The 12,294-nt window shown below is 42.2% G+C and overlaps 1 protein-coding gene across 1 annotated transcript in view; it reads right to left on the reverse strand.

The window, feature by feature from the left end:
• The window catches only part of PISD (phosphatidylserine decarboxylase), a 42,012-nt gene extending 34,973 nt beyond the window's left edge, over positions 1-7,039 (reverse strand). Inside the window, exon 1 of the mRNA XM_032883194.1 lies at positions 6,925-7,039. Within this exon, the coding sequence (XP_032739085.1) occupies positions 6,925-6,989 (65 nt within the window). The 5' untranslated portion in view covers positions 6,990-7,039. The remainder of the gene's footprint in view (positions 1-6,924) is intronic.
• Between the last annotated feature and the right edge of the window lie 5,255 nt (positions 7,040-12,294).

Genomic DNA, 12,294 nt, shown 5'->3' on the forward strand with positions numbered 1-12,294 from the left:
AAGGCAAAAATAAACTACTGGGATTACGTCAAAATAAAAAGCTTCTGCACACGGGTGCCTGGATGGCTCCGAGGGCTGAGCCTCTGCCTTTGGCTCAGGTCATGATCTCAGGGTCCTGGGACTGAGCCCCACATTGGGCTCTCTGCTCAACAGGGAGTCTGCCTCTCCCTCTGTCTGCCTCTCTGTCTACTTATTATCTATCAAATAAAAAAATAAAATCTTAAAAAAAAAAAGCTTCTGCACAGTGAAGGAAACAATCAACAAAACTAAAAGGCAGGAGGTAGGAGGATGGGGTGGCTGGGTGATGGACACTGGGAGGGTATGTGCTATAGTGAGTGCTGTGAATTGTGTTAAGACTGATGAATCACAGACATGTACCCCTGAAACAAATAATACATTATATGTTAATTTAAAAAAAAAACAACTGGGGCTCCTGGGTGGCTCAGTGGGTTAAGCCTCTGCCTTCAGCTCAGGTCATGATCCCGGGGTCTTGGGATCAAGGCCCGTGTCGGGCTCTCTGCTTGACAGGGAGCCTGCTTCCTTCCCTCTCTGCCTGCCTCTCTGCCTAATTGTGATCTCTCTGTCAAATAAATAAATAAAATCTTTTAAAAAAATACAAAAACACTAATTCAAAGTAATACTTGTACCCCTGTTTATAACAGGATTATTTACAATAGCCAAGATATGGAAGCAGCTCAAGTATCCACCTGATGAATGGTTAAAGATGATGTGGTGTGTGTATAGATATATGTATGTATATATACACACACGCCATACACAGGCAATGGAATATTATTCAGCCATAAAAAAAGAATGAATCTTGCCATGTGCAATGACATGGATGGAGCTAGAGAGTATAATGTTAAGCGAGATAGGTCAGAGAAGGACAAATAACAAATGATTTAACTCATACGTGGAATTTAAGAATCAAAAAAATGAAAAGAGGGCAAAAAAGAAAAAACAGGAGAGACAAAACAAGAAACAGACTCTTTATAACTACAGAGAACAAACTGATAGGTACCAGAGGGGAGAGGAGTAGAGGGATGAGTTAAATACGTGATGGGGATTAAGGAGCACACTTGTCATGAGCATTGTGTGTCATATGGAATTGCTGAATCAGTATATTGTTGAAACTAATATAACACTGTAACACTGAAACTAATATAACACTGTATGTTAACTAACTGGAATTAAAATAAAAGCTTAAAAAGGGCACCCAGGTGGCTCAGTCAGTTAAGCGTCTGCCTTTGGCTCAGGTCATGATCCTAGAGTCCTGGGATGGAGCCCCACATCTGCTCCCTGCTCAGTGGGAATTTGCTTCTCTGCCCTTCCCCTGGCTCACACATATTCTCTCTCACTCTCACTTAGTAAGTAACATCTTGAAGTAAAATAAAATAAAAAATAAAAAGTTAACCAAAAAAAGACCTAGGTTCACTTCCCACCCTCTCTTAATCCTGATCAACCAGGCTTTTGTTCCTATCCTGTCACCTCTTGTCAAGGTCACCAACAACCTCTGTGTTGCCAGCACACAATGCATGTTTCTTGGGTCTCATATTATTTGACCTCTCACAGCAGCATCTGCCACAACTAATCCCTTTCTCTTTTTTTTTTAATTGAGGTATGACTGTCATATAACATTTTTAGTCTCAGGTGTACAACATGAGTCAGTATCTGTATACATTGCGGGGCGCCTGGGTGGCTCAGTAGTTAGGGGTCTGCCTTTGCCTCAGGTCATGGTGCCAGTATCCTGTGCCAGCCCCAAATTAGGCTCCCAGCTAAGCAGAGAGCCTGTTCTTCCCTCTCCAGCTCTGCTGTTTGTGTTCCCTCTCTTGCTATCTCTCTCTCATAAATAATAAAATCTTTTAAAAATTTTGCATATATTGCAAAATGATCACCACAGTAAGTCTAGTTAACATACGTCACTATACAGCTACAAAACTTTTTTATGATTAACTACACATCCCCATGACTTAATTATTTTACAACTAGAAGTTTGTACCTCTTGACCTCTTCACCCTTTCTCCTTCCTGAAACACAACTCTCACATGGCTCTAGGACGCTGATTTTCCTCCTACCTTTCTGGCCTCTCCCTGCCTTCAAACTGTTGCCATGCCCACGTTCAGATCTCATCTCTATCTACACTCTTCCTAGAGTTGCTCATCCAGTCCCCTGCCTTTACTTTTTAAAGTTTTAATTCCAATATAATTAACATACAGTATTATATTAGTTTCAGGTGTATGATACAGTGATTCAACAATTCCGCACGTCACTCAATGAGCATCACAACAAATGCATGGCTTAATCCCCATCACCTATTTCACCCAGGCCCCAGGCACCTGTCTTTAAATAGCCAGACACTGATGATTCCCTCACTGCTCCTTCAGAGATGTCCAGATCCATTTTTTTTTCAACTGGCTACTCAACATCCCCACTCTTCATCATCTCAAATTGAGTTTGTCCAAAACACAACTCTTAACCCTAACTCCCCTTCAACCTGCTCCCCACCACCCCCAAAGGTGTCCACCTGCGGTGTGACTAGTCCGTGCTTATCAAATCCATGTCTTCTTCTCCCTGGACACCCAAAACATGGAGTTTCCCAGCTCCCTCTGCAGTAGGGTGTGACCACAAAACTGCGTTCTAACCAATGTGAAGACCATTCAGGTTTTCCAGGAATCCACTTCCAGGCTTTCCCCTTCAGCCGGCTCACTGCAGACAAAAGTGCAGAACTTGGGGAGCCATGTGCTAAAGACAGGAGGAGCACCTTTGAATTACTGTTGTCCCACTAATCAGAAGGGCCCACTGGGAATTTATAAGATCAAGACATAAACTTACTGTGTTAAGTTAGAGATCCTGGGGTTTACCTGCTACTATAGCAACATTTCTATTAATACCCAATCTCAGCAAAAGGTACCACTCCTCACACAGCTACACAAATCAAAACCCTAAGACTCATTCTTATAGAAGTCCGTCCTTTCTCACTATCCATATTCAGTATACTAGCAAGACAGGAAAACTTCCTTTAAAATATATTTATCTGGGGCACCCTGGGTGGCTCAGTTGTTAAGCATCTGCCTTCGGCTCAGGTCATGATCCTGGGGTTATGGGATCAAGCCCTGCATCAGGCTTCTTGCTCAGTGGGGAGTCTACTTCTCCCTCTCCCTCTGCCTACTTGTGCTCTATCTCTGTCAAGTAAATAATTTTTTTAAAAAATTAAAAAATAAATTAAATAAATAAAATATATCTTTATCTGCCAAGGGGCACTTGGCTGGCTCAGCTGGAAGAGCATGCAACTTATTCCCGTGGTCTTAAGTTCAAGACCTACATTGAGTGTAGAGATTACTTAAAAAATAAACTTAAAATGTGTGTGTGTTTGTGTGTGTATCTTTACCTGCAGATTTTTCACTGCCACCACTACTCACACTCCAGCCCAAGACGCCTGATTCTCTTACCAGACTATGAAGGCCTGTTCTCCAGTCTCCAGTTTTCATTCTTGGCCCTCTACATACTCTTCGTCCCAAAACAGCCAGAATGATTTTTTTCAAAACAGAAAATAAAACCAGATCCCATGTACTTGGTCCTTGCTGGATTCTCAGATATTCTGCTGCTTTCCATCTTCTCCTTACTCATTCCTGTCGCCACTCCTCGTACCCACCACACCTTGGCCTCTTCCCACACCCTGCATTTGCTGTTTGTTCTACTGGGCACACCCTTCTATGTGACTCACTCCCTCATTAGTCAGTTCTCTGTGAAAAGGTGTCCTACTGAGCTTGGCTTTCCTGACCACCATATGCCCAAGAGTTGTCCCCATGAAGCATTAACCCTTTAATCACTTTCCTTTATTTTTTTTCCTTTTTCTTTTTTTTAAGATTTTATTTATTTATTATTTAATATTTATTTATTTATTGACACAGAGAGAGAGATCACAGAGAAGCAGGCAGAGAGAGAGAGGGGGAAGCAGGCTCCCCGCTGAGCAGAGAGCCTGATGTGGAGCTCAATCCCAGGACCCTGAGATCATGACCCGAGCCAAAGGCAGAGGCTTAATCCACTGAGCCACCCAGGTGCCCCTATTTTTTTTTTCATAGCACTTCTTGCTACCTAAAATGAACAGATTACATATATACGTGTGAGTATGTATGTGTGTGTGTGTGTGTGTATCTATATATATAGATAGATAGATATAGATATATCTCCACCTATTTGTTTACTGTCCATGAACCTTTTTTCAAAAGATTTTATTTTTTTGACAGAGAGAGAGCGAAAGAGAGCACAAGCGGGGAGGGGGGAAGCAGTAGGCAGAGGGAAAGGGAGAGGTAGGCTCCCCGCTGAGCAAGGAGCCTGATGCAGGGCTTGATCCCAGAACTCTGGGATCATCACCTGAGCCAAAGGCAGACATTTAACTGTCTGAGCCACCTAGGCGCCCCAACTTTCCATATTTCTTGATGAACATAGGGGTCTGCCTTCTTACTGAACTCTAATCTCAGTGGCGAGATTAAGCCCAGAGGGATGAATGGATAAATTTAATCAGATGTCTCTTCTGAAGCTGGTTACTCATGTGGGTATCCTGCAAACAGGTGATTAAAGCCCATGACTGAGCATACAAGTCTGATTGTATGGCTCACTGCCACTCACTAGCAGTGTGACTTTAAAAACATAATTAATTCTAAGCCTCAATTTCTCCACCTGTAAAAACAGGACCTACCTCAGTAAGATTACCTGAGACAATCATGAAAAACCGGCACCTAGTTACATATACTATTATTTAAAGTAACAGAGTTTAGGGGCTCCTGGGTGGTTCAGTTGGTTAAGCATCTGCCTTCAGCTCAGGTCATGGTCCTGAGGTCCTGGGATGGATCCCTGGGTTGGCCTTCCTGCTCAGCAGGGAACCAACTTCTCCCTCTCCTCCCCAATTCGTGCGAACACGCTCGCTCTCGCTCTCTCTCTCTCACACACTATCTCTGTCTACCTCTCTCTAACGGATGGGTAAAACCTTTAAAAATAAATAAATAAATAAATAAATAAATAAATAAATAAAATAGCAGTTTATATTCATTACCAATTGTCTATGACCAGGAGCTCAGTCAGTGGAACATGTGACTTGTGACCTCAGGGTTGCAAATTCATGCCCCACGTTGGGAGTAAAGATTACTTAAAAAAAAAAAAAAACTTGCCTATGACCAATGTCCATGCTGATTGGTCTGTGCCCATACCGTCACGGTTATAAAATCCTTTAACATCATCTATGGTGGTGATGCTTGAACTGTAGTCCTTCTATCACCCCTCTCCGAAGTTATGAAAACTCTCCTAAAAACGGACTGGCAGACCTTCTGAAGGCCTTATTCCACATTCTATCTTGTATTAGTGTTGAGTGTTTTCTCTCTCTTCTACTAAACTGAAAAGTTCCTTAAACACAAAGCTTATTCCAAATACTGTATCTTATAATTTGTTTCTTTCCTCCCTTCCCCCATGGTTCTTGGCACTATGGTTTGCAGTGGTAGGAATATTATAAATATTTCTGAATCAAAGTCTTGCATAAGCAACCACTACCTAGTTACTAAGTCCATACTTACTTGAACCTGAGAATCATCTGAAGCACTTGCAGCCCCAAGCTACTACACCTACTGAATCTGAATTTGGCAGCAAGGTGGGAAGATATCTGGGAATATCCATTGATACTAAAGTATGACTGCCCCCGCCTCCAACCCTTTTTTTTTTTTAATGATGGTGAGTAATGTTCCCCATCAGCATTTTTTAAAAAATATCTGAAGAGTGTCATTTTTAGCGTTCTAATTCATGACACAGTTTAGCTGAATTCATGGCTGGTATCAATATCAAATCAGCACAGATGGTATCATTATCAAATCAGAGACCCTCAGTCCAAATCCCAATAGTTACCCCACACTGCAGAGCCTTCTCCTAAGAGAACTACACCATTTCTGAATAGTCAGTGAGAGAAGAGTAAAAAGCTTTCATGGTAAAGCCAATGACAGTTTCTGTTCCCTCTCAGTCCAAATCCAGTGTCCTTTTACTTGCCAAATTACAATGACAGGTCACCACCTCTGGTCACAGAGCAAGTTTTGGTTAACGCTGACAAAATTAACCCTGACCAAATTAACCCTGCTGGAAAAACAAAAATCACTGCGCATCTCTCAAACCCTGGCTCTCTGAAATGACACCAAGCAGACAACTCTGAGTCATAGCTACCAACATTTTAATCCATTTTCCGGGAGTCCAAATGATCCCAAGCTATTTCTGAATAATAACTGCCCTGATGGTGGGCAGTCTGGGGGAAAGATCCATGCATGAGGCTGGTCAGGGTCCTGGCTCTGCTACTAACTGGCTGGGTAAACTGAGCAAGTCTCTCCCACACTCAAGGCCTCAATTCTGCCAATTCGAAAAACAGCTGGATTTAGATGATCCCTCAGATCTCTTCCAATTCTAAGAACCTAAGAGGTGGGAGTTAGTCCCCAGAGTAACCAAGACCCTAATTCCTTACAGACTATTTGGGATCACCCAATCAACCTCTTTGCTTCAAAGACCAAGAATTCGAGATGAAAGTCCCCGACTTCCAATCCAAAGCTCTTCCCACATCGTACTGCCTTTCCAGGAACACAAACCCCGAAAGAGATGTCCAGCCTAGCCTCGACTCTAGTGGACGGCACCCTATTCCATCTGTTTTGTTTGTTTGTATGTTTTGTCCCTTCTGCACTTTCACTTAGCTGGAAAGGGCAAAGCGAGAGCGCTCAGGCCAGACCCTAAATAAATCCGGACCTCCCTAAGCACCGGCAGTCGCACCTGCTCCCGAGCTCTGTCTTTATCCGACCCTTTCTTAGCGAGCCCGCAAAGGAGAAACGGTTTTTCCCTCCCGACACTCCGGCTCGGACCCGGCCGCCTCCCATCCGAGACAGCCTCTCCAGGCAGCTGTACCTGCTCCGCCACGGTGCGACCACGCGTAGCAACCTCAGGTACCTCGACCTCACGGACGTCGCCATCTTGTGTCCTCCTTCTTGGTGGGCCACGCCCCCTTTCCACACTTGTGGCGCATGAGTGTGACGTTACGCACATAGAGCTCACGGGACCAATGAAGGACGCGGTGGGCTGTGGGCGGAGACGGCTAAGCTCCACCCTATGGCTGCTCCCAGTCGCCTCAGCCCGGCTCTTTGGCACCTACAGAACCAGGTTGGGTAGGTTGCTGCTGTGCTGTATTGGGGCCTGGGTGCAAAGTCCGCAGTCTTTCTTCCTACTGGCGTGCGATTCCTCGTGCGCCTGGAGGATGAGTCACCCAAGCAAGATCTGAGAATGTATCAGCTTAGCCAATTCCCTTAATTACAAATGGAGAAGCTAAGAGCACCCACCACTCCTTTTATTCCGTGCTTCCTAAGTGCCAGGCCCTGTTCTGAGCACTTTGCGTGCACGGTGTGTCTTTCTTACTTTCCCAAACTGAAGAAGCACAGATCCACTTTTTCCTCCCCTAGCCTGCTAATCACAGTTGTCTTCACCGGACATTTGACACAAGAGGATATAATTGCAATTATTTCTGTGCGGTTATTTAAGCACAGATCAACTGGTGCCCAACCAGCCCTTCCAGGGAGCCTAACAGGCATCAGGTTTCCTGTTGGAGGAAAGACACCTCCTTCCATAGGCCTTTAGAATATGAGATGGGAAAAAGAAGTATAGAATTGGTTTTACTATTCAACTGAGACAACTCAAAAAGAGAGACTTAATGACTGAGCCACCCAGGCGCCCCTAAAATTAAAACTTTAGTGCACCAAAGGACACTGTCAAGAGAATTCAAAGACAGCCCACAGAAAGAAAATATTTGTAAATCCTGTATCTGATAAATATCTAATATCCAGGATACATAAAGAACTTCTAAAACTCGGGGTGCCTGGGTGGCTCAGTGGGTAAAGCCTCTGCCTTCAGCTCAGGTCATGAGCTCAAGGTCTGGAGATCGAGCCCCACCTAGGGCTCTCTGCTCAGGGGGGAGCCTGCTCCCCCCCCACCTGCCTCTCTACCTACTTGCGATCTCTTTTTAAATATTTTTTTTAAAAAGAACTTCTAAAACTCAATTTAAAAAAAATTAAAAACTGGGCAAAAGGGGCGCCTGGGTGGCTCAGTGGCTTAAACCTCTGCCTTCGGCTGGGGTCATGATCTCAGGATCCTGGAATCGAGCCCCGCATCGGGCTCTCTGCTCAGCAGGATGCCTGCTTCCCCCCCACCTTCTGCCTGCCTCTCTGCCTATTTGTGATCTCTGTCAAATAAATAAATAAAATCTTAAAAAAAAAAAAAACTGGGCAAAAAATGACCAGTCATTTCTCAAAAAAAAAAAAAGAAAGAAATCATACAAATGGCTAATAAGATGCTCAACATCACTAGTCATTAGGGAAATGCACATCAAAACCATAATTAGATACCAACTTCACATCCATTAGGATGATTATAAATTTTTTTTTAAATGGAAAGTAACAAGTATTGGTAAGGATGTGGAAAACCTAGAATCCTTGTGCATTGCTAGTGGTAAGGTAAAATGGTACAGCCACTATGGAAACCAATTTGATAATTCCTCAAAAAGTTAAACACAGAGCTATGATATGATCCGGCAATTTCACTCCTACATATACACCCAAAGGAACTGAAAGCAGGGACTCAGATATTTGTACACCAATGTTTATAGCAGCGGTATTCACAATAGCCAGAAAGTGTATTTATAGAAGAACGGATAAACAAAATGTGATCCATCCATATAAGTGGAATATTATTCAGCTATGTAAAGGAGTGACGTGTAGATACATGTTACATCATGTATAAACTTTAAAAACATTGTGATAAGTAAATTACCCAGACACAAAAGTACAAATATTGTATGATGCCATATGAAGTACCTAGAATGGCAAATTTATAAACAGAAAGTAGAATGGAGGCTACCAGAAGCCGGGCGGAGGGGAGAATGGGGAGTTGATGGGTACAAAGTTTCTGTTCTAGATGATGAAAAAGTTCTGGAAATAGTGGCAACTGTTGTCTAACATTGTGAATATACTTGATGTCACTGAATTATACACTTAAAAATGTTATGCATATTTTATCACAATTTTTGAAAACAAAGTCAGTTCTCCCTCTCCCTCTGCCTCCTCTCCTCCCTCATCACTTGCACTTTCTCTTCTCAAATAAATAAAATCTTAAAAAATACATAAAAAAGTAAAAGTTAGTTGATAACAAATATTGAGAAGAATATGTGTGGAGAAATCACAACCTTCATACTCTGCTGGTGGGAATGTGAAAAGATGCACCTTCTTTGGAAAACAATCTGGCAGTCTCTCAACAATTAACCATGGACTTACCACCATATATCCCAGCACTTCTACTTGTAGGCATATAACCAAGAGAAATGAAAGTGTATGTCCACACAAAAATCTGTACACAAGTGCTTATAGCAGCATTGTTCATAAAATCCAAAAGGCACAAATGTCCATCAAATGACATAGACATGGTATGGATAAGCAAAATACGGTGCATCTGTACATGGAATACTATTTGGCTATAAAAAGGAATGAAGTACTCATTCATGTTACAACACTGGTGAACCTTGGAAACTTTATGCTAAGTGAAAGAGCCCACTCACAAAAGATTGTATTATTCTAGTCATAAGAAATATCGAGAACAGAGAAATCTGCAGAGACAGGAAACAGATTAGTAATCGCCTAGGGCTGGGGAAGAGGGAATGAGGGGATGGGGATAACTAAAGGGATGAGATTTTTCAGGGGTTGATGAAAATGTTCTAAACTTGGCTGTGGTGATGATATACATATCTGTGAATATACTAAAAACCATTGAAGTGTCACCTTAAAATGGGTGAATTTGGGGGTGTTTGGCTGGCTCAATCGGTAGAGCATCTGACTCTTGATCTCAGCTCAGGTCTTGATCTCAGGTTTGTGAGTTCAAGCCTCACATTGGGCTCCACACCCAGCATGGAGCCTACTTTAAAAATAATAATAAAATAATAATAATAATAAAATAAAATGGGTGAATTATATGGTAAGTGAATATCTCAATAAAGCTGTTTAAAATTTTTATTTCTATTTATTGCTAGAATATAGAAATATACTTTATAAATACTTTATTTATACTTTATAAATGAGCTTGTATCTAGTAGGATGTTTGGTTTTTGGTATTTATAATAGATATTTTTCTGATTAAAAGTCTTCCCTTCTGGGGCGCCTGGGTGGCTCAGTGGGTTAAAGCCTCTGCCTTCGGCTCAGGTCATGACCCCAGAGTCCTGGGATCGAGCCCCACATCGGGCTCTCTGCTCAGCAGGGAGCCTGCTTCCTCCCCTCTATCTCTCTCTGCCTGCCTCTCTGCCTACTTGTGATCTCTGTCTGTCAAATAAATAAATAAAATCTTAAAAAAAAAAAAAGTCTTCCCTTCTAGGGGCCCCTGGGTGGCTCAGTGGGTTAAGCCTCTGCCTTCGGCTCAGGTCATGATCTCAGGGTCCTGGGATCGAGCCCCACATCGGGCTCTCTGCTCAGCGGGGAGCCTGCTTCCCCCCTCTCCCTGCCTGCCTCTCTGCCTGCTTGTGATCTCTCTCTCTCTCTCTTTCTCTCTCTCGTCAAATAAATAAATAAATAAATAATCTTTTAAAAAAAATCTTCCCTTCTATTCCCACTATTGTGCAAAATTTTTATCATAAGTGAGAGTATACAAATGTACATTTTGGCATATATTAAGATGAGCATATATTAGCTTTTTTCCTTCTCAATTCTGTTTATGTGGTGACTTACATTGATTTTTTTAATTTTTTAAGACAAATGTATTGAGATATAGTTCACATACCATACAATTCACTCATTTTAAGTGCACAACTCAATGGCTTTTAATATATCTACAAGGATTGTGCAACCATCACCATAATGAATTACATTTCATCACCCCAAAGAGAAACCCCACACCCTTTAGCTATCACCTCTATGTCCCCTATTTCTACTTCCCCAGACATAACTAAAGAGTAATCTACTTTCTACCTCAATAGAATTCCCTATTCTGGATTTTCCTATGAAAGGAATCAAAATAATATGTAGACTTTTTAAAAGAATTTATTTATTTATTTGAGAGAGAGGGCAAGAGAGAACACAAACAGGGTGAGTGGAGAGAGAGAAGGAGAAGCAGGCTTCCCACTGAACAGAAAGTCCAATGTGGGGCTTGATCCCAGAACTCTGGGATCATGACTTGAGCCAAAGGCAGATGCCTAAACAACTGAACCACAGAGGTGTCCATAGACTTTTTTTTTTTTTAGATTTTTATTTATTTATTTGAGAGAGAGACAGAGAAAACACAAGCAGGGGAGGGGCAGAAGGAGATAGAAAAGCAGACTTCTCACTGAGCAGGGAGCCTGAAGCAGGGCTGGATCCCAGGACCCCAAGATTGTGACCCGAGACAAAGTCAAACATTTAAGTGACGGAGCCACCGAGGCACCCCTAATGTGTGGATTTTTGTAACTGGCTTTTTCACTTAGCATGTTTTCAAGATTCAACCATGTTGTAATATCTATTGGTACTTCATTTCTTTTTATTTTATTTTAGGAGTGGAATTTTATTTTATTTTAGGAGTGGAATTCCTGGCTTGTATGTTGACTGAATTGTTAATTGTTTGAGGAACTGCCAGATTGTTTCCCAAGATGGCTGTACCGTTTTAGGTTCCCACCAGCAGTGCATGAGGGTTTTGATCTCTTCACATCTCATCAACACTTGTTATTATCTGTTTTTTTTTTTTTAATTATCATTATTGGGGCGCCTGGGTGGCTCAGTGGGTTAAAGCCTCTGCCTTTGGCTCAGGTCATGATCCCAGAGTCCTGGGATTGAGCCCCACATCGGGCTCTCTGCTTAGCGGGGAGCCTGCTTCCTCCTCTCTCTCTGCCTGCCTCTCTGCCTACTTGTGATCTCTGTCTGTCAAATAAATAAATAAAATCTTAAAAAAAAAAATTATCATTATTACATCCATCCTAATGCCTATGAAGTGGTATCTCATTTAGCTTTGATTTGTATTTCTCTGATGACTAATAATGTTTAGCATCTTTTCCTGTGTTTATTAGCTATTTGCATATCTCCCTTGAAGAAGTGTCTATTCAGATCCATTTTTATTTTTTATTTTTTTAAAGATTTTATTTATTTACTTGACAGAGAGAGACACAGTGAGAGAGGAAACACAGGCATGGGGAGTGGGAGAGGGAAAAGCAGGTTTCCTGCTAGAGCCGGGAGCCCTATGCGGGGCTCCATCCCAAGATCCTGGGATCATGACCTGAGGCGA

This window comes from Lontra canadensis, unplaced genomic scaffold (genome assembly GCF_010015895.1).
Source record: "Lontra canadensis isolate GAN:19392208 unplaced genomic scaffold, GSC_riverotter_1.0 scaffold87, whole genome shotgun sequence".
In the NCBI taxonomy this organism is placed as follows: domain Eukaryota; kingdom Metazoa; phylum Chordata; class Mammalia; order Carnivora; family Mustelidae; genus Lontra; species Lontra canadensis.